The following is a 25,066-nucleotide window of genomic DNA, read 5'->3' as shown; positions in this document are numbered from 1 at the left end:
TGAACAGAATAAAAAAGAATGATTATTCAGTAGCCATAGCGCCAAACTTTTCGCCCCATAGGTGAGCATCGGGTCCGATGGATTTGCATATATCTGCATTTCACTTTGAGAAGAGTATCCAATCAAAGCGAAGACGTAAAGGAACCATGGAACCAAACACTAGAATTTTCAGGGTTTCGTTTTGCTCCACTACCTAAAGTTGCTATTCGGGAAAATAATTATGCTCCCTAATACTATAATTGTATTATTGACTAATGCTTTTTCATTGCGGTCCATAATTTTCAGCACCAAAATAAATGCTTCAATCATATGATTAATCTAATTTTGCTCAAGTGAAATGAATATATATAAATCACTGAGTTGAAAGAAATATATATTAATACGAAAAACGTTCATGCTCCATATACAATTTATGCTGCTGATATTTTGGCAACTAAAAAGAACATCCAACTTTGTTGTCGTTGTTGTTGTTGTTGTTTCTCTGCAGGTGCTTCTTTTGAACATATCATCAACTTTCACAGCAGAGGAACTTTCCAGTTTGCAGAAATTGTGAAAAAAAAATGGTAGAAGGTGGTAATATATCAAAACCGGACAAGACAGAGTTCACTCAGTGTTGGAAAACATGATGGAAAACTCCATAAATTATGAGGCTTGCATTGTCAGCTGGTATTGGAGGCCTCTTATTTGGTTATGACACAGGTAAGATGAGGTCTTCTTCCATATGATGAATGATAAATGCGTTCGAAGTTTTATGTATTTCAAAAAATTATGCAAGTCACACACATTCTTCACATAAACCTACCAAGATGATGTTTATATATTATTGTTTTACTTTGGATTTTAAAAAGCTAAAATAGGAGGATGAGTATGGGCGCACGAGCCTGAACCCGAAAGCTCAGTTTAGTTCAAACGGATCGATTATCTTCCCTGCCGTGATGATAAGTGCGGTTCGGTTTTACTTCTCTCAAAAGCTTGTCTTTCAAATGCTCTTCAGTTTCTCAAAAGCTTCTCTTTTAAACGCTCTCTGGTTTTTCAAAAGCTTTTCTTTCAAATGCTCTTCTTTGGTTTCTCAAAAACTTCTTTTTCTAACGTTCTTTGATTTTTCAAAAGTTTCTTTCTATGATTTAAGTTGAGTATTTAACTGGTTTGTTCTTTTTTGTTCCCTGTTCTTCTATCGGCTAACAAAAAAGTTTGTTTAATCCTAAGAGATACGCTATATGGCAAAATATACAGTGTTTAATACATATCAAGCTATTCAACTCGTGTTCTTGGTCAGTTAAATTGATGAATATTTTTCAGCAAAATGTCAGTTTAATTTGTAAATGTTGTTGAATTTCAGGAGTGATTTCGGGTGCCCTGCTTTATATCCGTGAGGACTTCGAACAAGTCGACCGAAAAACATGGTTACAGGTTACATACTCTTCATTGCTTCACTTACCTGAAAAAACAAAAGCATTGCTGGTTTACTTGCTGATTAAGTGTTCTATTATGTGCCGATTATCAGGAGCTCATACTGAGTATGGCTGTAGCTGGTGCTATCGGTGGTGCAGCAATTGGAGGATGGATAAGCGACAGGTTTGGCCGGAAAAGATCAATTTTGCTTGCCGATGTACTATTTGCTGTGGGCGCCTTAGTTATGGCATTTGCTCCAGCACCAGTAATGATTATTCTTGGAAGGATTTTAGTGGGTTTAGGGGTCGGAATGACTTCAATGACCGCACCTCTTTATATTTCCGAAGCTTCTCCTGCTCGTATTCGAGGCGCATTAGTTAGTACTAACGGTTTGCTCATTACAGGAGGACAGTTTCTGTCTTACCTCATCAATCTGGCCTTCACTAAGGTAAATGTTACAATCACTAGAATCAGAAAATTATATTTCCTTGTCAATTGAAGTTCAGGTACATTGGAAGGTTTGATGAGCAACATGCAATCTTTGTTCCAGACAAGTTGGACCTGGCGTTGGATGCTCGGGATCGCAGCGGTTCCAGCACTCTTTCAATTGATCTTGATGCTGTCACTTCCCGAGTCCCCTAGATGGCTTTACAGACAAGTTACAACGTTGCTCTTATATGCAATCTTGAAACTTATGTTGTATGCATTGTTGGTATGTTTCGATTCACATTATAACATTTTGTTGTTGTTCAGAACAAGGAGGAAGAGGCCAGATCCATCTTAGAGAAAATATTTCCGGCTAACGAAGTTGATGATGAGATGAATGCCTTGAAACTCTCCGTCGAAGCGGAAAAAGCCGATGAGCATGCCATTGGTGACAACCTGATACAGAAGCTGAAGGGTGCTTTAAGCAATGTTGTAGTCCGAAGAGGACTCTATGCTGGTATAACGGTTCAAGTGGCTCATCAGTTTGCAGGATTTGCTTCAAACGAGACAGCATTGGCACTTTCGTTGATCACCTCCGGTCTTAATGCCGTTGGCTCAATCGTCAGTATGGTTTTCTTTGACAGATATGGTAGGAGAAGGTTGATGCTTGTTTCCATGGTTGGTATCATCCTTTGCCTCGTGTCGTTATCGATAATATTCCTCGAAGCTGCCAGTCATGCTCCGAAAGTCAACCAACTTGACACCAATTCCATACCCAACACTACATGTTGTAGCTATATATCAACCCCGAAGCCTTCATCAGGGAACTGCATGTCTTGCTTGAAAGCCGGTTGCGGATTCTGCTCGAATACAGCAAACGAGGCAAGCATAGATTCCATTTTCAGTCATTGACATGATCCATTTTACATCAGTGATTGATTTATTCATTTCATTGCGCAGTACTCGCCTGGAACATGCCTGGAACTCACCACGAAACAAAGAGATTGGTGCCGTGGGACATGGTTCAAAGACGGTTGTCCAAGCGAATTCGGGTTCCTGGCGGTTGTTTTCCTAGGATTTTACATCCTTTCCTACTCACCAGGAATGGGAACTGTTCCATGGATTGTGAACTCGGAGATATATCCACTGAGGTACAGAGGCATTGGTGGGGATTTGGCGGCTGTTTCTAACTGGATATCCAATCTCATGGTTAGTTTGACATTCCTAAGCCTCACCAAAGCTCTTGGTTCGGCTGGCACATTCTTCTTATTTGGTGGGGTTTGCGTGATTGGGTTTAGTTTCATTTATTGGCTTGTGCCTGAAACCAAAGGGTTGCCGATTGAGGAGGTGGAGAAGATGCTGGAGAGTGGTTATAAGCCGAAGCTCTTGAGGGCCAAGTCTAAGGATAAAACCCATCTATTTTGTCCAAAATAATATCCTTTTCGGCCCTTTCTTTATTTCTACATACATCTAATTATATATATTTCTGATTTTCTAAATAAAATATATAAAATGACAAAAAGGTCCTCAAAATAATTCAATTTATTTTGTAAAGTGAATTTTTTATTTTTTATTAAGTTGATATTCGATTAACTCGTGACATCAATTTAATTAAAAGTTCATAATAAATATATAGATACACAAAATATTTGAAAAATAATGAATAAAAAGTTAAATAATTCTTTTCAAAAGAAAGTTAAATAATTGTATATTGAGAAAATATTTGATATATTGTCAAGAAAATTTTAGACCTTACAAGTAGAATTAAGATATTGACAAATATAATAAAATATTAAAAATAAATATTTTAAAAATTCATATGACAAATTTTAAAGCGACTTGTAGAATAATATATATTATCAAGTACCAAATACTAATTATTATATATTATGAAATAAAAATCAATAATTAATATTTGACTAAAATATACACGTAAAATTGAATTTGAAAATAAATAAGGCTTTTTAAGTGAAAAGATATTTATAAATTTTTATTTTAAACATTTAATGTTTTTTCTTAATTGGTAATTTCATTGAGTCAAATAACATTAAGTTAGTCGAGATGTTATTGAACTAGAATTTGGTCACATCGAGGACGTGGGTAAAAATTAAATTATTTTATATAAAAAAATTTAAAAAAAATTAAGTAATATATAGGGATCTAGGGGGGAACTGAATCTAAGTATTTTAATTTAAAAATAAATAAATATTTTAATAAATAATAAAAAAAGGAAAGTAACTGCTGTGATTCATTGTGTTGACTTTGGAAGCATTCAAATGGATTAGATGTCTTCGCTTTTTCTTTTCCTGATGTGTCTGCAGCTCCTTGTCTGCCGCTGCCTTGTCTCCCTTTCTTTTACAACTTCTTTCCTCAGTTTTTTTTAAGAAGAGGGTCCTATATTAGATATAATATTAATTAATAAACATTTTTAATGAATATTACTTTTTTTAAATAATAATTTTAATATGATTGGTAAGGTGAATCAGCACTTAACGATGAGTAGAAGAAAATATTTTAGATTCAAGTTGATATTGACAAAAATCAAGAAAGAAAGCTGTATGAATTTTGATTCGTAGATTCGTAGCATTTAAAGCTATTTCATAAAAATAATTCAATTAGGCCACGTTTGGTTCGCTGTATTGGATTAGAGGTGTAATGAAATAGAGGTGTAATAGCAAATCAACTGTTTGGTTGAATGTAATGGAATAGAGGCGTAATAGTAATCTTGTGTTTGGTTGAATGGAATAGAGGTGTAATAGCATAATGGAAAAAACTAAAATGACTAGAATACCCTTAGCATAAATTTGTTTTGGTAAATGATTATTGTTATTGTTATTTAAATTTTAATAAGATTATTATTATCAATAATAAATAATTTAATCATATTTAAACATAATTATTATTAAATATATTAAATATATTATAATTAAAATATATAATTTAATAAAATTCTTAATAATTAGCGAAATTTGTTTTGGTAAATTATTATTGTTATTGTTATTTAAATTTTAATAAGATTATTAATATCAATAATAAATAATTTAATCATATTTAAACATAATTATTATTAAATATATTATAATTAAAATATATAATTTAATAAAATTCTTAATAATTAATATTCTTATATGAATTTACTCAAATCATAATATATGATACTATAAACTGTGGCAGCATATACTCATTGAAACATTTATAAATTCCAACTTTAAATATGAACTTATGGAAATCAAAGGCATTTATGCAGCAAGTATATTATGGGAATCTAATATAAATTTGCTGCTTTATAGTGAGCTTGTTAATTTTGAATAACTTTAACACTTCCACACTCCTCAAAGTTTTACAAAACCTACGGCATTCCATAAACCAACAGCATCTCTCTAATGCTTCAAACAAACAACATCAAGTAACCCGTCCTGGAGCATGCGACGAACCAAAACCGTTTCCCGATCGCTTTTGTCATGAGTCATCATATTCTGGATCTGCTGTACAATCTGCCAACAAACTGAAAATTAGTACCATGGCAACAAATTCACCATAATCGTTTCTTCCATTCTGTAGAAGCAGAAAATCTTGAACATAGCAAACCTACATCAACAAAGAGCACAAGTTAAGCAAAGATTCAAAATCTTGAACATCTAATCCCGAAAGTAAGTCTTCAGCATCATTTACGATCTCACCTTTTTAAATGATGCCTCTGACATTCCTATAGGTTGATAAAGATCATCTCCACCACCAAACGCACAAGTAGAAACCGCAACTTTGCAACTTTGCAACTTTGCATATAACTTTTGTCTTCATCAGATATTTTAAAAGTCATATTTTGGTATGACATTTGGAATAAAAGAAAGCAAAACAACCCTCTTCATACCAAAATGCTTTAAATAAAAGAAAGCTTATAAAAACTGAAGTATGGGAGAAATTTGATGCATAGAAATTGAAACATTCTTAGCTATATATATAACCTTACAAAATAAACTAAGCAGAAACTAGCCTTACAAAAATTAACTGAATCCTAGCAGAAACTAGGACAGACACCAATTTCTTTTTCCTTTTTTAAGTTTTGCGTGCAATAAGTAGACTTATGTATTACACTGCTTTTCATCCAATCATCACCATTATTTTGTCGGACTACAACTTTGAGTTCCATTTTAGAGATGATTTTGCTTCTACTGCAACACTCTGCAAAAGAAAAAAAAGAGTTGGAATGTAGATATCACATTAGTATAAAACTAATTTAATTTGATGCTTTTGTAATTTTTTCTTCACGATTTGTGTATTTAATCTGACAGTTATATTCCATACTCTATTCATGCAAATCATGAAGATTGATCCATATTTTTTGTCAATATGATATAAACATTGGATTGAGTTGAAACTTAATGTGCATTATGAATGCAATTACATTGTTGAACCATTCAAACAAGCTTTAAAATAAGGATAAGAGTTCTTAGTTCTTACCAGTGGCATGCCTTTCATGGCTCTTTCTTCCAAATATCTCGATGGTTTAAAGTAGCTACCGTACCTTTCTGACCATTTCTTGAGGCTCAAATAGATATGCTTCGACCCAACTATATCTGCCCAGAACATGATACCACCACTGCAACCAAAGCTATTGTTTTATAAGACATGGTGAAAATAAGAGATCATGTAACTAACTATAACATAGAGAGTGCAAGAAACCAAATTCATTTTCTTATAGCAAATAGTGACTGAATTTGGCAGGCAATCTATTAGCAAATACTGATTCTTAATAGCAGATCCTATAGTAGTTAACAATGGAACCATTAAATTCTCCAAACTTTAGAGACTATTCTTGAGTTCAAGTTGCAGAGACAAAAATTGGTGGCGAAGTAGTTACCAGTAGGATGGGAAGCTCATTCCGAGTACAGATGCAACATCAAGGTCTGATGCTCGAGCAACGACACCCTCATCCAAAACACGACATGCTTCGTTAATCGTTGGAAACAATACCATCTCGGTAATTTCTTCATCTGTAACTGATATAGGCTGTTGAATGAGACCCAACAAAAATAAATCAGAAAAACAACGGAAGATATAAAGTGTTTTTTTGTTCTTAAGGCATTGGCACATAGAATGCTTCTAGCAGAAAAAACATTGTTAATATACCTTTGAAATTTAAAGATAGTTATATGTTAATAATCATAAAACAAGGGCCATATAAGGAACCAATATCAATTGACCATAGAATAAAATCAAACATGTTGATCAGATCAACAGAATGAAAATAAAAACAGAAGCTTTCAAACTGCAGAAGGCGGAAAACATTTAAAAGAACTTCCAATCGCAACTCTCTTATTCATATGGAATTTACAATATCACTCGTGAATGAAATATCGATATGTAAAAACTACCCCATGAATCAATACAAGCCAATCTTAAACCAAAATCAAACAAGTTTTATCGGGTCAAAGCAAGTCAAGAATGAAGGCTGAAGCTTTTAAACAGCAGACTATGGAAAACATTACCAAATCAAACGCATGGATTTTACTAAATCAGTCTTGAACGAATATCAGAGCTCGAAAATTACCAACAAATCGCTATCAAAGCTTAAAAATTACCCAATAAATTGATATAAGGAAATCTTAAACCAAAATAAAATACGTTATATCAAAGTCAAAGCAGTCAATAACAAAGGCTGAAGCTTTTAAACAACAGATTACAGAAAAAATTACCACAATTCTAACATGAAATGTTAACAACCACATGCAATTTATTAAATCATCCATGAATGAATATCAAAGATCGATAATTACAGAACAAATCGATACGAATCAATCTTAAACCAAACAAAACATGTTTAATCCACTCAAAGTAGTTAAGAATAAAGGCTAAAGTTTATAGACAGTAGATTTAACATGTTTCGAATCTGCTTACATGCAGAAAAAACAAAAGACAGTAACAAGGTTGACAGAGAGTTAGAAACCTACCTTTCAGTTGCACTAACTCGGAAATCGGCAGAAAAGAAAATGAGAAGAAACAAAGGGAGCAAATCGGTAGAAAAGAAAAGAAAATAAACAGAGGGCAGAAAATAAAAGAAAAGAAACGGAGGGAGCAAATCGGCAGAGGCTAGAAAGAACAAAAGAGAAACAAAGGGGAAGCAGATGGGAGGGTATAACAGGGATGGTAAACCTATGCGGCGCCTAATCTGGGCAAAATGGACGGATTACAAATCGGTGAAATCCACCGATTAAATCAGTAACCGATTAAAATGGTATTAGCAATACCATGAACCAAACATAAGAATGAGGGGGGATTGGTTGGGGCCACCGATTAGGGGTGTATTGGCATAGCCAATACACCCAACCAAACATAGTGTTAGTGTAGATGGTGCGAGTAGAGAAGGTTATACAACATTGATTTTAATAGCCCAATGACTTAAATAAAAATCTTTGAATATTTCAATGACATTTTTGTAATTTTTTAAAATTAATGACCAAAACATAAATTTAATAAGAGTTTAATGAACTCGGGTCTATTGTACCCTACATTATTTTATACTTTAATCTTAATCTTTTTTATATTACTTTTAACCATCAATATTTAAATTTTAACTAAACTAATTTTTAAAGAAAAGTTGACTAAATTGTTAAATTTTAAATAACACTAACGTGATAACTTGCATGAGAGTTTATATAGACTTTATTGTTGACATGAATGATATTTTTTAAATGTATGATTTTTTTGAATATTTAATATTTTTATGTATTTTTACAAAGTTCACATGAACTACTATGTTAACGGTGTTAAAATTTAAATATTTTAATAGTTGAAGTAAATTTCTCCATAAAAAACTATTTGACTAAATTTCTCCATAAATTTTGAAGCTTCATAGACAAAGTGATCTAAGAAAATAATTAGGACCAAAGTGATATAAAATGGATAAATGTTATAGGTTAAAGTTATAATTATGCCAAAAATAATTAGAAATTTTATATGGGTAAATTACACCCAAGGCCACTAAACTATTATTAAGTTTACGTTTTAGTCACTCAACTTCAGAAAGCTACAAAGTGGTAACCTAACTATTCAAAAGTTTGAACTTTAAAAATCGTTATTGTATGGCATTCTTGTAACAACCCGTTTTCAGTAAAATCGAAATAGTGGTTTTGGGACCACAAATTCGAAGTTGGAAAAATTATTTTTATTTTTATTTTATGTTCTATTGTATGATAGAAATACAGTATAAAAGTTTCGTTAAGAAATTTTACCGTTTACATACCTAATTTGATGAAAATGACTAAATTGCATTAAGTGCAAAAGTTGAGTTCTAATAGCTAAAGGTATTAAATAGCTATAGAATTTTAAATTGGAGGTCCTTATGTAGTAAATAGACCATTAAAATGCTTAGTGGTTAACCATGAATAGTCATCATTGAAAATTTCATGAAACATTAAGGTTATTGGAAATTATCAATTAAAATGATATTAAATAAAATAAAAAAAATCTATTATCATCATCTACCACCAAATAAATAAATAAGAGAACACCTAGTCATGGATGCTTATATTAGCAAGCTTGTTTTGCTTAATTAGGTACGGACATTATGAATTTCTTATGATGCCGTTTGGTTTAAATAACGCCTCTACAGTATTTATGGATTTGATGAATAGAATTTTCAGACCATATTTAGATAGATTTGTTGTGGTATTTATTGATGATATTCTGATACATTCAGGAGATGAGATTGAACATGCCGAGCATCTGAGAATTGTTCTGCAAACTTTACGAGATAAATAATTGTTTGCTAAATTTAGCAAATGTGAGTTTTGGCTTCGGGAAGTTGGTTTTCTAGGACACATAGTATCGGTGGAAGGCAACAAAGTTGATCCGAATAAAATTTCAGCGATTGTTAACTAGAAACCACCGAGAAACGTATCTGAAGTCAGAAGCTTTCTGGGATTAGCTGGTTATTACCAGAGATTTGTAAAATGGTTTTCGATGATAGCTACACCGATGACACAATTATTAAAGAAAGATGTGAAATTTGAATGGTCTGATAAATGTCAGCAAAGTTTTAATCAGTTGAAAGCCCTATTGATTGAAGCATCAGTTCTGATTTAGTCTGAATCGGGTAAGGAATTTGTGATTTTCAGTGATGCGTCATTGAATCGTTTAGGCTGTGTTTTGATGCAAGAAGGTAAAGTAATAGCTTATGCTTCTAGACAGTTAAAGCCACACGAAAAGAACTATCCGACACATGACTTAGAGTTGGCAACTATTGCTTTTGCGTTAAAAATTTGGCTACACTATTTGTTCGGTGAAAAATGTCATGTATTTACCGATCACAAGAGTTTATAGTATCTGATGTAACAGAAATATCTGAATCTAAGACAACATGATGGCTCGAAATATTGAAATATTATGAGTTAGTTATTAATTATCATCCGGGAAAAGAAAATGTAGTTGTTGATACTTTGAGTAGAAAATCCTTGTTTGTTCTGCGAGCGATGAATACCCAATTGTCAATATCTGATGATGACTCGATCTTAGCTGAGTTAAAAGCAAGACCGATGTTTTTACAATAGATCTGTAAAGCTCGAAAACGTGATAGTGAGATGTTAGCTAAATGGGTACAATGTGAGTCGACTTCTAATTCGGAATTTCAGATAGGACTCGATGATTGTTTATTATTCAGAGGTAGAGTTTGTGTACCAAAGAATCCAGAGCTTATATAGAAAATTTTGCACGAAGCTCATAATGGTAACTTGTCTGTTCATCCGGGGAGTAATAAAATGTACAATGATTTGAGATAGATGTACTAGTAGTCGGGAATGAAATATGATATTTCTGATTTTGTATCAAAATATTTGGTATGTCAGCAAGTTAAAGCTGAACATCAGGTACCTTTAAGACTGTTACAGCTAGTGATGATACCGGAATGAAAATAGGATAAAGTTACTATAGATTTTGTATTAAGGTTATCCCTATCTCCGAAAAAGAAAGATGTCATCTGAATTATTGTCGATCGTTTGACAAAGTCGACACATTTTATTCCAGTACATATAGATTTTTCACTTGACAGATTAGCTGAGTTATATGTTTCAGAGATTGTTAGATTACACGAAGTGCCAGTCTCCATTATTTCGGATAGAGATCCGCGGTTTACATCGCGATTCTAGAAAAAGTTACAGGAAGCTTTGGGTACATGATTGCATTTTAGCACTGCATTTCACCCTCAGACTGATGGTCAGTCTGAGCGTGTGATTTAGATTATTGGAAATATGCTTCAGTGTTGTGTTTTAGAATTTGAAGGTAATTGGGTGAAAAAATTGCCGTTAGTCAAATTCGTATATAATAATAGTTTTCAATCAAACATAAAAATGACATTGTATGAGGCTCTGTATGGTCGCAAATGCCAAACTCCGTTGTAGTGGATTGAGCTTAGTGAGAAAAAGATACATGGGGTTGATTTGATTCTCGAGACTGAGGAAAAAGTAAAAGTAATCTGAGATAGCTTAAAAGCAACTTTTGATCGTAAAAAATTGTATGCAGATTTGAAATGTAAAGATATAGAGTTTCAAGTCGGAGACAAAGTATTTTTGAAAGTATCACCTCGGAAGAAAATTCTTCGGTTAGATCGTAAAGGAAAGCTGAGTCCGCAATTTATCAAGCCGTATGAGATTACTGAGAGAATCACACCTGTTGCATATTGATTTGCTTTACTATCAGAACTAGAAAAGATTCACAATGTCTTTCATGTGTCTATGTTACAACGGTATCGGTCTAACCCTTCACATGTTATCTCTCCTACGAATGTAGAAATTCAACCTGACATGACATATAATGAAAAACTAATTAGAATTCTAGCATGAGAGGTGAAAGAATTGAGAAATAAAAATGTAGTTTTAGTAAAAGTTCTTTGGCAGAGGCATAGAATAGAAGAAGCTACCTGGGAACCCGAGGAAATGATGAGAAAGAAATATCTGGATCTCTTTTTTGGTAAGATTTTCGAGGACGAAAATTCTTTTAGGGGGAGAGTTGTAACAACCCATTTTCAGTAAAATCGGAATAATGGTTTCAGGACCAAAAATCTGAAGTTAGAAATTTTTATTATTATTTTATGTTCTACTGTATGATAGAAATACAATATAAAAATTTCGTTAAGAAATTTTACTGTTTACATACCTAATTTGATGAAAAAGACTAAATTGCATTAAGTGCAAAAGTTGAGTTCTAATAGCTAAAGGTATTAAATAGCTATAGAATTTTAAATTGGAGGTCCTTATATAGTAAATAGACCATTAAAATGCTTAGTGGTTAACCATGAATAGTCATAATTGGAAATTTCATGAAACATTAAGGTTAATTTTGGAAATTATCAATTAAAGTGATATTAAATAAAATAAAAAAATCTACTATCATCATCTACCACAAAAAAAGAGAGAGAAAACCTAGTCACGGAAGCTTGAGATATTAGCAAGCTTGTTTTGCTTAATTAGATATGTATTCTTGTCCCCTTTTTGATGATTTCTATGTTTTCGAGTTTATAGTAACTTAATCTAGCTAGCTCGGGGATTAATTTACAAAACCAATAAAGTATTAGGATTTTTCCATTTATGAGTGTCAAAACCATCTTTTTGAAAACAAAAATTTAGTAGTCGACTTTTAAAAATAAAACTGGAGTCGCCACCGATCCTTTTATTAAGGTGTGATCGGCTCACCTTTAAAAATTATTTTGGTCTACGAATTTTGAGAAAACGAGTTGGGGAGTCAGTTACGCACGAGGAAGGGTTAGCACCCTCGTAACGCCCAAAATCGGTATCAAATTGATTATTTGATGTCTTAGTGTCGAAGGTTTTAAAAAAAATTAAAAATCAACTCAAACGATGGAGTTTGAAAAAAGAGATAATCAATTGCTCAAGGCATGTAAAGAAATCGACTACCAATACGTTAGGGTACAATTCTTCATAATTCCCGAACTTTGAATATCACTTTATTTTATGTGAAAATCTTCATTTAGAGAAAATAACATGCTACACCCAATACGTTAGGACACAACAAGTTAAGTTCCCAAAAATGATTTTTATACTCATGCATTTTGAATAAAGAATATTCTCGGTTATTTAAGATCATCAAAGAAAATCAGAACCCAATACGTTAGGGATCAATTTCCCTTGAAAATCCCAAACTTTTGAATATTACTTTTATTCCGGCGAAAGGTAAGTTTTCTCTTCCTTTTCTTCTTTTTATTTATTCAAAAATAAATAAAAAATTAGAGAAAAAATAAAAAAATATATAAATGAAAAATATATAAATGAAAAATAAAAGAACAATAATCAACAAGGTAAAGTAGAGAGGAAAAAAACACCTTTCTATTTCAAAAAGAAAATTTTGTATTTGTATTTTATTTTCTTTCGGTATCCCCATTTTTCAGTATATCCTCAATACAATATTGGTCTCCCCATTTTACAAAATAAAACGGCTTTATATAGCCCGAAAAAGAAAAAGAAATCGAATATAATTGCTATTTTTGGCTGTTTCTTCTCTTTCGGACTCTTTGAGTTCGTGCTTGCAGTGTTTGTGGAGCGACGTGGAGAGTCGGTCGAGGACGTCTGTGTAGGCTGGAGGCTTCTTTGAAGCGGGAGGTCTTGCTAGGTTTCCAAACCCTTCCTTTTCCATTAATTTCGGGCCTGTGTTAGGAATTAGCTATTGGGCCCGTTATTGGGTTTGTAACAAAATTGGACTGAAACATTAGCCTTTGTTTCTATTTGGTTTTTATTTATTTAACGGGCCGGGTAGAAATTGGGCCCTACAATGAGTATGCTTGAATTTTGAAGCTTTATGATAAAAAAATGAAAAGTTGTTGTTAGATAAGCAACTTTTGTAAAAAGAATTTTGATGAAATTATCAATTAGGGATTAAATTGTAAAAGATGATAAATTTATGGTAAAATTGTGAAATTGTGAAATTGTGAATTATGTGGGCTGCTATTAATATGTATAAAAATTGAATAGGCTTGAGTAAGGATTAAATTGCATGAAAGTCATTTTCTGAGCATAGGGACTAAATTGTAATAAATTAAAAATATAGGGGCAAAATAGTAAATTTTCTAAAAAATGTGTGTTGGACTATATTTAATATGAATTATATTGAATTGAGTTAAATTCATTCGTATAGATTGGGTTAGACCTAGTTCGGAGTTAGATCGAGGTAAAGGAAAAATATCAGATTAGTCGCCTTCGTATCTACATAAACTCGTTGAGGTAAGTTTGTGTAATTAAATTGTACATTAATATGTGTTAAATTGAATTATTGTTTGTGAATTGTACAATTGCCATGAATAAATACTGGTTGTATATTGGACGATTACCGAGTCTTATGTGAACCTTATGAAATTCGTAGGATACAAATGACATGTCATTAGGGTTACCGATTTGGTTGGGGTCCTGCATGTGTTGCGGACACACCACAGCTTGCATATCTTCCAGTTATAAAGCTCGCATGAGCTTCCTGTTATTTAACTCGCATGAGCTTCCCATTATTTAGCTCGCATGAGCTTCCCGTTATTTAGCTCGCATGAGCTTTCCGTTATTCAACTTGGAGGAGCTTCTCGTTTACATCTTGTATGAGCATACATGAATATAAATTGATGGATTATAGTTCAGTACACCTCGTGTGTATTACCCGTGTATCCAACAATATTCTAAATGGTTCAATGGGCACAGTTCTGTTATGAAATCATATGAGTTTGATATGAACTATTACCGGTATATACATGAAATATGATTATTTGATGAATTCAACCATGTGTGTTGGATTTTATATGTGATTTTCATGGCTAATATGTTGGTGATCATATGTTTAGGCTTTTGGCCAAATTGATTGAGATATGCTATGTTTACTTACCTATTTTGTGGAAATATGGTAAGTTAAATTCTGTATTTTACGAACTTACTAAGCTTAAGTGCTTACTCTGTGTTATTTTTCATGTTTTATAGTAATTCGGAAGCTCATTTGGGTTGGAAGCTGGTTGGAAGCTGTTCGGAGCTATTTCACAATATTCATCGGCTCTTTTGGTACTTTCAGTAAATTAATTTTGATTATAATTGCATGTATAGGATATTTTGGCCAATATTGGTATATAAATATTTTGTTGAAACAAGCCATTTGAATGGCTTGTGTTTGATGTATTTTGATGTGTTTATATATGTGGCCTTAAAATATTTAATGTGTGTTTGATATGGTTGAATGATGGAAAAATTATAGGTATATTGATGATTGGTTTGAAATGGTATATTTGGTATAATTATGCATACATGCATTTGGTTATCTAAGTAAATATGGATATTTGGTTGACATGTTATTAATTTGTCACTTGAGGTGCCTAAGGGCATATTGGCTGTATATTGTGATAATACATGTTTAAGACTTGATTTTAGCTTAATTTGAATGTCTTGTTATGGCTTGTTGATATGCAAATTTTTGTGTTTAGGTTGGTACCAAATTGGGTGAGAAATGTGGCTTAGAAATGACCTATTTTTATCCACACGGGTAGAGACACAGACGTGTCTTAGCTGTGTGTGACACACGGCTAGGTGACACGACCGTGTGTCCTATGTATCTTTAAAATTGCAAGTCAGTATGCTCAAGAAGGCCTAGCACACGGGCGTGTGGCTTGGCTGTGTGACCCAAGTTAGAGAGTTACACGGGCACGAACATGGCCGTGTGCCCCTATTTCGAATGCCCACACGGCCTGAGACACGGGCGTGTGTCCCCTGCAACTTTGAAAATTTTCAATGTTTTCCAAAATTTTTTTGAGCATCTGATTTAGTCCTGACTTATTTCTAATGCGTATTTTGGGCCTCGAAGGCTTATATAAGGGACAATCTGTTTGTTTTTGGTTGGTTTATGATATGAATATTATATGATGTGAAATGTTTGAAATTTCTGTCTATTTGTTCTGTAAACTCTGGTAATGCTCTGTAACCCTGTTCCGGTGATGGATTCGGGTTATAGGGTGTTACAATTCTCTATTCACACTGTTTACACCAATTGAAAGCTTTGCTTCCTCTTCTCTTCTATAGTTCAATTTCTTTTTTCATGAAACATCTTTGAACGTTATAAATTTGCTAATAAAAATTTAAATAGCTTTCTTCTCCAATCTCTGACACTGACCGTCAGATCGACTTGAATCTAATATATATTCTTCTACTTATCGATAGATACTAATCTACATACTGATCGTCAAATGATTTCTTAGAACTTGTTAACTAATTTTTTTAAAAAAGAAAAACCTAAAACTCAATAATTTAAATAAAACCTCCAAATAATTAAATCATTTCAAACAAAAATTTTCAAATTGCTCAAATGATAAAAATATAAAGGGGCTAATTTAGAGATTCCATATTAGTGTGAAGTCTTGGACTGTCATGTCTGAATCCATGGCGCAATAACAGTCAAAGAAAAGATAAAATATTTTCTCTCTTATGAAAAGCAGTGACTTGTATAATTTGTTTTGAAGATATTATTTACTATTCAATTTCCATATCATTATCCCACATCTTTGACTCGTCCATCTAATCGCCAATATTTTTTAAAATTAAAGTACCACATAATAAATAGATGGAATATAAACTCGAGAGATATTTATCGAGAAATCAATAAAAGAAGAATAATATTGAATCGATTGTAAAGGTGACATATCTTTTAAAAATTATGTAAATTTATACATAATATTAATACTTATATGAATAAACTCAACTTGATACTTTTGATTTTTTTAAATTAGTTTTATCTCATTTTGACTATTCACTTTTTTTTCTTATGGTTCTTCCTCGACTTTAAAATATTTTTCATTCATGTTAAACATTTAAAATAAATAAATTTAAACTTTAAATACACAAAGATTTTCATAAAGCTAACATACAAATAATAATTTTCTTTCAAAAAGTAAAAATCAATTAAATATTTTTAGTGTCATGGAAATCAATCAATAAAGTTTGAAAAGAAAAGAAAAACCAAATTAGGAGACACTTGAAGAGAGAGTGAAAGAGAAAAAAAAAGAAATTTGAGAAAAAGTGTTAGGTATTGAAAGAAAATAAAAGAGTTAGGATTTTTTTTTTTTAGTTTTAGCGAGAGATTCATTTATTTTTTAAAAATTAGTGGATTATTTCAAAATTTTGTAGAATCAATCGTTTTAGCAGGATATTTTCAATTTTTTGTGAGGTCAATTATATAAATTAATATATACTATATGTGTATATAAGTAAAAATTTTCTTTTCTTTTTCTTTGCAAGGTCAATTGACTGCACATTTCCTTGAGTGGCTCCGTTATTGATTAGTTGGGTTGAGAACCGATATGGATCAATTGGATTGATAGTCGATATGAATTGGTTGAATTGAGAATTGATATGGGCCAATTGAATTGACTAAAAAATATGTTTAATTAGTTCAACTGAGTTTTTATTTTTAATATATTTTTAAAATTTTAATCATTGTTTTAAATCGAACTGGTCAAACTGTCGAACTCGTAGTCTGACCAGTTCGACCATCAATCCGATTCTAAATTCTTTTATTATAAGGTCATGACTAATTTAATCAATTTCAAAAAAAATTAATTATTATATTATTCAATATTGAGCAAATATAGATAATTTAAGACAATGTTAACTATTTTCATTAAAAATTATGGCATAATGACTTTTTCGACTCTCCAACATTACAAAAAAAGATAATTTTAGTTTTCTATTTAATTTTTCACCTCTTTCAATCATTGAATTTGTATTGTTTGCTAACTTTGTTGATGTGGATTGTCATGTGTATGCCACGTTAGTAATTATTTAATTTTTAAAATTAACAAAATATTATTTTATTATTTTAATAAATTTAATCATTTTTAATTTAAAAATTAAAATTTTCTATCCATTTTGGGATGATTGAACAAATAACATAAGTTTAAGGGCTAAAAGGTTGGGTCTTAGCAATTCAGGTCTTTTCGAAATACACAAATCAATTTAGTTCTTACTAGATTTTATCACACCCACGATGTGGATAAAAAAATGTACATAGCATTTTTTAAAATGATATAATAAAAAAATGATTTCAATTGAAAAGGTAAAGTTAAAATATTAAAATCATAATAATAATAATGTTTTGAGTTTGAATCCGGGTATCTATTTTTCTAAATTATAATGAAAAGACAATATTTTCTGGAAAATTATATTTATGGTTTATTAAAATAAGATTTTTGATTGAATTGATAATTAAGAGTTAAAATAGTTTAGTATTAAGCATATTCATATTTTTAAGTGTTTTTAAATTATTTGAAAATTTTGTTAATAATATATTATTCTTTTTTACGTTGTGTTGTATTTTATGCTTTTTTTCTTAGTTTTAGATATGAAAATAATATATATATATTTGGCTGAATTAAAAAATGAAAAGTTCATATTAAAATATAATATGTAACAAAAATTTTAGCAATATGAATTTTAGTAATTACTAATAAAAATTAAGCTTATATTAAAATAATTAAATATATTGAAAAAATTAAATACAATATTTTTAAAAAAATTGTTATGATTATATAAGTTTACAAATTAATTATAGAAGAGTAAACTTAAGTAATTAAACACTATTTAACCTAAATATTTTAGAATATTTTGATTTATTTATTGATCAACATTTTAGTGTGAAATTATTTTTTGTGTAATTATATAATATATGGAAAATTAAATGAAATCAATTACATGTAATTGATTTATATGATTATTTTGTAAAAAAATTCATGGATATGCAATAATTATATATATAAGCATATATTTATACTATTATTTAAATTATTAATTGAGTTTGTATCACGAATTAATCGGACATTAACTCGGTTAAGAAAATTATTAAAATATCTTTTCGTATTTAAAATAAGTTGTATTATTGGAGGGTACAATATTTTTATTTTAAAACAAACAATAAAAATTATACATATGATGAAATTTGAATTCATGCCAATTGCATTAGAAAAACTTTAAATTTACCATTTAACCAAAGTTTTATTTCAATATTTTTTGTACATTTTAATTCTATTATGCATATTTTATTACATCTATTAATTGTATATAATGATAAATTTTTTATTGAGTTGATGTTATAAGTTAACTCGACACCAACCAAAGATTGATGATAACACTAGGTTAAGCAATTGTAGTACATTTAGTATTCTTAATCTTATGTATACACGTGTTTAAATTTTGTTTTGCTCACAATTTTATCTATTTTTGTTTTAATATCAAACATATTTTATGTGTCACTATTAATTAATTTCAAACAATACATTTTGTTATTTATTAAATGTTCTAAGAGTGTAGTGCATGTGAAATAATTTTTAGTATATATAAAGGGTGTGATTGAAAAAAACCCAAAGTAAAATTACTATAGTAAAAAATGAGTAGGGTTTGAAACTTTTAAATTTTAATAAGGTTTAATATAACTTTTGGCTCATAAACTCAGCAACTAAGTTTATTTTGGTATTTGAATTTGACAATGAGATCAATTTTGGTCCTTAAACTTGAATTCTGTCAAGATTTGATGATCTGTCCAATGTTCTTGAAACATGATTGGGTTGTTTGAACTAAGAACTTACCAATATACTAGTCCAAATAAAAGGGTTGAACCATTTGAATTGAAAATTGCTTGAAATCGATAAAAATAAAAAACTGAGGCAAAGACCAATAGTTGAACATGTTGAATTGACTTAATAATTTTTTTTTATGAATTTTTAATTATTGTTGGCTTAGAAGTTGAACCAATCAAACTGATTGAATCAGAAATCAATGACCTGATCGATTTAACAGCTTGTTCAGTTATTAGAATATTGTATCTGACACCCTAAGATTGTACCGTGTTATTACCTTAAAATTTATATAAATTTGATACTTTTTAAGTGATGATATGATACAATTTTGTCTTGTCATGCCATCAAATTTTATATTCTTCAAGTTTAATAATAACTAGTTACCAAATTTAAATATTATTGAAATGAATAAAGAAAATAAAAATATTTAAATAAATATAATTGTAAAATTAGCAAAAATTATTTTATCCTATGTAAAACTACCTCTTAAAATAACGATTAACGACCACCTAAAATATTTTTTCATTTTAATTTAACAGATTTTTTTTGGTGAGATCTTTCTTTGTATTGGGGGGTTGGTGGGGCTGCGAGCTTCTTTCTCTGTATTGGTAATGTTTCTTTACCTCTCTCTGTTACAAGTCCTGTGCTGAGCTGACAAACAAGACAGGAAGAGGGACAACCGGGACAAGGAGAGATCAACAACCCCACTTAAAACACTGCAACCATGGATGATGGACCTTCTCTTTCAACTTCTCTACCAAAAGTCGCTTAACTTGTTTTACACCTGCTGTTCTCTTCTACTTGTCTGTTCATTCACTTCAGGTGTGACTTTGAGACAGCTAACTCTGTTATTAACACATTGTTAAAAAAACTCTAAGGTGGGCATTCAGACATTGATAATCTTTATCTGTAAGAACATTTACATGAAGATTCATCATCAAGGTCTTAAACATGGAAGGTTTACCAAAACAATCCCAAGGAGTTGTTATTGACATTGATGGAGAAGAAGAAGAGCAAGCAAACCAAACAGATAACAGAGAACAAGAAGGAAGGTGTTCATCTTCTTGTTCATCAACAGATGAAGAATCTGGGACAACTGAGATCATCAAAGAGAGGGAATCTTCCATGTCTCATGAACTGGATCTGGAGTCTGGGGTGACTGAGACCAAGCTACATTTGGCAAAAATGGAGACAGATTGCAGGATTTGCCATCTCAGCTTGGATCCAAATAATCAAGAATCTGGTGTGCCTATAGAGTTGGGTTGTTCTTGTAAGGATGATTTGGCCGCTGCACATAAACACTGTGCTGAGGCATGGTTCAAGATTAAGGGTAACAGGTAACTAATTTCAGTCCCTTTGGCATTTTGTTTATTGGATCATTATCCCCACTTTGTTCTTGCAATAGAAGTTTATAGAACATATTTGTTGAAATCCTAGTGATTTGGGGACTGAAATGCCCCTGGAAATGCAATGCTTATCTAAACTGTGTACTATTACTACGTAAGATTGTGGAATTGGTCAGCATTAGTGGATCCAAGCTGTTTTTTTTGAGGTAGAAATGCTGTGATGGTACTTATTTTGGGTGTTGATCTTAGTAATTTAGATGCTTTAGTACACTGACTGTTTTTGTTCTGAAACTAAAGGGTTTTAATATTTACTATATTCTGCAATATACATTGCCAAGATGAAATTTCTGAATCAAGTATGCTTTACTATCCTATTTATGCTTTCTGTTTGTTTCTACTGTTACCAGGACTTGTGAGATTTGCGGATCGATTGCTCGGAATGTTGCTGCCACAAACGAGACGGATACGGTGGAGCTGTGGAATGAGGCAAATGATTCCACAGCAACAGCGGCTCCAGTCGCAATTCATGCTGCAGAGACTCGAAACTTTTGGCAGGGCCATCGGTTTCTAAATTTCCTGCTAGCCTGTATGGTCTTTGCCTTTGTAATCTCCTGGCTCTTTCACTTCAATGTACCCTCTTGAAAATATGCTGCAACAAAGCTCGTGGTGATAGTTTCCGGTCATGAACCGGACTCAACTAGTGTCCACCTTCCTAGCACCCCTTGCAGTTACAATCTCCGTGCCAACGCAAACTCCAACTCACTGGTAGCAACAGATATATGTAGCATGGTGTCTATATTAGTACCATTATGTTTTGTTATTGTTAGGAATTGATTCACACAAGAAGAAAAGTTTATCAGACACTTGTAATTCTCATCTGAATTGCAGCATCTGTACAACACTGCAATCTTCTTAGCCCGTATGATTGGTTCCTCTTGACCTCTTCTTGAATGTGATAAGCAATTTAAGTTGATAGTTTGAGTTCACAGCTTCTATTATTTGGACTTTTTATTTATTTATTTAAAAAAAAAAGTAGTTTGTTTTATACATTTGGATATGGATAGACATCCTTTAAATATGAAATATACCCCTTTGTCTTTATATACTCATAATTTGACATTTCAAATGATGATCAAAGGATTTATCACATTCATCTACATCTGCAGTAATGAATTTGGAAGCCCTAACCCTAGTAGATTTGTTACGTTACGTCATTCTCTTTGTTGCTTACCTTTTTCATTTCCCCCCTAAAACCGACTTATGAGTACCCGTACAATAATTAATTTCATTGAAGTAGACATATTGGACAAAAGTAGATAAACCTTTAGTTTATATAACTCTAAAAAATATAAGGGTTTAAATATTTTATTAAAATATTACATAAGAGACTTAATGGACTACATAGAAAGTATGTAACTAACCAAATTGTCCAAAGATTTGTAAGATGAACCTCCAAGTTTTAGACAAAGATTGATCTTGTCTTTGATTAACTTGATCCTCTCTCTCATTTCCTGTCCCTCAGGTTCCACCATTAATCTCCTGATTGCCCTCTCAATTTCCCCTCTCTCTATCTTGAATTCCAAATGAACCCCAACCCTCCATACATGGCTTACAAATCTTGAGTCTATCTTCTGGTCACCAAAAGATGGCTGACAGATCATGGGGACCCCTTCACATAAGCTCTCCAGTGTTGAATTCCACCCACAGTGTGTCCAAAATGCTCCCGTTGAAGGGTGAGCTAGAACTTCCTGTTGGGGAGCCCATTTCACTATGTGGGCTCTTTCCCCTACCATTTCCAGGAACCCATTTGGTAATAGTTCAAGCCATTCGGAGCCCTGGACCAACCCCGGTCGAACGACCCACAAAAAGGCCTGCATGCTGTTGGCCAGTCCCCAAGCTACCTCCAAGAAGTCAGCCTCTTCTATAGCCGCTACGCTTCCAAAGCTAACATAAATCACTGAGTTGGGTTGTTGTTTGTCTAGCCATGATATGCAGGTCCTGTCTTGAGGCAGTAAACTACTGGATGAAGCTGGAAAATACTTGTGGAAAGGACCTATGAGAAAAACTGGGATGGGAAATAACAACGAAAGTTTTGATAGAAATTCTTGTTCAAGATCTTCACATGAGTTCAATATAATCCCCGAAGAAGCCTTGGTTTCTTGAACTAGTATCTCAATGAATTGAAGAAAGCTTTCCCTATCACTTGCTTCCAGCATTGCTATGTCTTTGAATCTGAATTGTGGAAGCTCTGGGACTTCCATTTCTGCCACAGAATCTGACAACCAATAAGATTCAGCATTTCAGTAAACCTTTTTATTGCAGAAATGGAGAGTAAACAACAAATGATCTATGCGTACCTTGCAACGGAAGGTAACCCTTTTCGAACAGCAATGACATGGAGGACAAAACAATAAAAGACGAGACGTTAGTGGTCCTTAACACAATCCTAGGAAGCTTAAGGTCATCAGCGACAGCTTGTGTGGAGTACCACAATGCATCAGTAACCAAGCACGCAATGGGATCTTCATCTTCCAAACTGGTGGAGATCAACTTAGCCAAGCAATTGCGCAATGGGGTTTGGCAATTGGAGTTGAGGAACTTAACGAAGGCCACAATACGATTAGGATCCGAAGAAATGACATGGTTTTCAGATAATCCATCGGGAATGGGATAGAATCTGAAAAGAGGGTAGTTTAAAGGGTTAGGAGAATTGAAGCGAGTGTGGATTATGGAAATGGAAAAACCTCTTTCATGGAGGATGTTTGCAAGCTGAAGCATGGGATTTATATGGCCTTGAAATGGCAAAGGAAACAGTATCACTGATCCACGACCCTTCAGTTTCATCTCAAACTATTTCTCTTGATTCCAATCTCTATAATATGTTATACACACACACACTATATATATATATTGACACATATTGTTTGATGACATATATGATGATGGCTATATTGATATTCCAATAAATGAATTATTTTAATCTATCTTATCTTTCAAGGACAGATATATGAAGCTAACTAGGAAGCCGAAAGGAATCAAACTTCTTCGTAACGGTTAGATTGTCATATGTGATTTGGTATTAATAAGTAAATTATTATTCCATATACGTGCGGTTATTATATTAAAATTTAAATTTAATTTTGTTGTCTCTATTAAAAAAATAGTTTATATCGTTAGTCAAAGAATAAATTAGTCCTTTCATCTATTTATATTATTAAAAACTATTGTGATTGATGGAATAACCAGACAATGACATGTGATGTGCCATATGTACCTCATGTTGAGGTATAAAGACCAATTTTTAATAACATAATTAGATAGAATTTTTAAAAGAAAGTTCAATATGCTCCTTGATCTAACATACAAGGACTATTTTGCCTATTTTTTTAGTGACTTTTTTTACCTGTATAATACAAATTAAAAAATTAAATACTGAAATGGTATGCCAATATCATTATTTAACAAAATAGGGTGCTTGAAACAATTTCAAGAGGTGGAGGGAGAGAGATAGTCGACACTCATAGTTTTTTTGACACAACAATTGAAACATCATTACAAAATATAAATAATATTTTAAGGGTAGAGAGGGAGAAATGGGCGGCACCAGTATAAAAAATATATTTTTTAAGCGTGGAGGGGGAGAGATGGGTGGCACTAGTATTTTTTTGTGCAAAAATACAATCTAAAAGGTGGAGGGTGAATTTTATACCGTTTTTGTTATTTTTTGAAGAATTACTAATATTTTTACACATATTTTTTCAAAACAATCTCATTTATTTATTATTATTTTATTTTATTAACCCAATAACAATTTTTTTTATTACATAACATATCTTCAACATTTGTAAAATCTAGTTCTTTTACCACAATAATCCAAAAAAAGTTAAATACCAAAATGGATCATCGTAAAATTTCAAGCATATAATCCATTTTGGTATTTATTTTATAAACCCATTTTGGTATTTATTTTGTGTTTTAAAAAAAGAAATATTTTTTAATATGATCACCATAATTTTAAAAAAATTAAATACAAAATGGATCACCATAAAAATATTAAAAAAACACAAAAAAATACCAAAATGGGTTTACAAAATAAATACTAAAATGAATTATTTGCTTGAAATTTTATGGTGATTCATTTTGACATTTAAATTTTTTTTGATTATTGTAGTAAAAGAACTACATTTTACCAATGTTGAACATATGCTATGTAATAAAAATTTGTTATTGGGATAAAAATGAAAAAAAAAAGAGATTGTTTTGAAAAAAATATGTGTAAAAATATTAGTAATTCTTCAAATTATGTTGT

At 31.6% G+C, this 25,066-nt stretch overlaps 4 protein-coding genes across 5 annotated transcripts; 2 read left to right on the top strand and 2 right to left on the bottom strand.

Moving 5' to 3' along the window:
- The first annotated feature begins 208 nt into the window (after nt 1–208).
- Nucleotides 209–3,359, top strand: LOC105765781 (inositol transporter 4). 2 transcript variants are annotated; one of them, XM_012585031.2, is made up of 6 exons: nt 209–699; nt 1,340–1,410; nt 1,505–1,840; nt 1,943–2,050; nt 2,146–2,700; nt 2,779–3,359. In XM_012585031.2, exons 1-6 carry the CDS (start codon nt 645–647, stop codon nt 3,250–3,252), a joined length of 1,599 nt encoding a protein of 532 aa, XP_012440485.1. In that variant the 5' UTR covers nt 209–644; the 3' UTR covers nt 3,253–3,359. The 2 variants fall into 2 exon arrangements, with proteins under 2 accessions (XP_012440485.1, XP_052486882.1); XM_052630922.1 differs by lacking the exon at nt 209–699 and adding an exon at nt 851–942.
- A 1,625-nt stretch (nt 3,360–4,984) lies between these two features.
- Nucleotides 4,985–6,824, bottom strand: LOC105767503 (peroxisomal fatty acid beta-oxidation multifunctional protein AIM1). Its single transcript, XM_012587059.2, has 4 exons — nt 6,680–6,824; nt 6,280–6,418; nt 5,499–6,000; nt 4,985–5,312 (listed from the first exon to the last, which is right to left on the bottom strand). The coding sequence occupies exons 1-3, from the start codon at nt 6,793–6,795 to the stop codon at nt 5,950–5,952; spliced, it is 306 nt and encodes a 101-aa protein (XP_012442513.1). The 5' UTR covers nt 6,796–6,824; the 3' UTR covers nt 4,985–5,312; nt 5,499–5,949.
- Nucleotides 6,825–19,987: 13,163 nt separating this feature from the next.
- On the top strand, nt 19,988–21,743 carry LOC105771170 (uncharacterized). Its single transcript, XM_012592582.2, has 2 exons — nt 19,988–20,748; nt 21,165–21,743. Exons 1-2 carry the CDS (start codon nt 20,363–20,365, stop codon nt 21,397–21,399), a joined length of 621 nt encoding a protein of 206 aa, XP_012448036.1. The 5' UTR covers nt 19,988–20,362; the 3' UTR covers nt 21,400–21,743.
- A 327-nt stretch (nt 21,744–22,070) lies between these two features.
- On the bottom strand, nt 22,071–23,654 carry LOC105771169 (UDP-glycosyltransferase 76B1). Its single transcript, XM_012592581.2, has 2 exons — nt 23,115–23,654; nt 22,071–23,032 (listed from the first exon to the last, which is right to left on the bottom strand). Exons 1-2 carry the CDS (start codon nt 23,599–23,601, stop codon nt 22,155–22,157), a joined length of 1,365 nt encoding a protein of 454 aa, XP_012448035.1. The 5' UTR covers nt 23,602–23,654; the 3' UTR covers nt 22,071–22,154.
- Nucleotides 23,655–25,066: the final 1,412 nt, after the last annotated feature.

This window comes from Gossypium raimondii, chromosome 5, assembly GCF_025698545.1.
Source record: "Gossypium raimondii isolate GPD5lz chromosome 5, ASM2569854v1, whole genome shotgun sequence".
Lineage (NCBI taxonomy): Eukaryota > Viridiplantae > Streptophyta > Magnoliopsida > Malvales > Malvaceae > Gossypium > Gossypium raimondii.
Note: the sequence above shows the minus strand (reverse complement) of the source record. Positions and strands in the feature narration are given on the sequence as shown.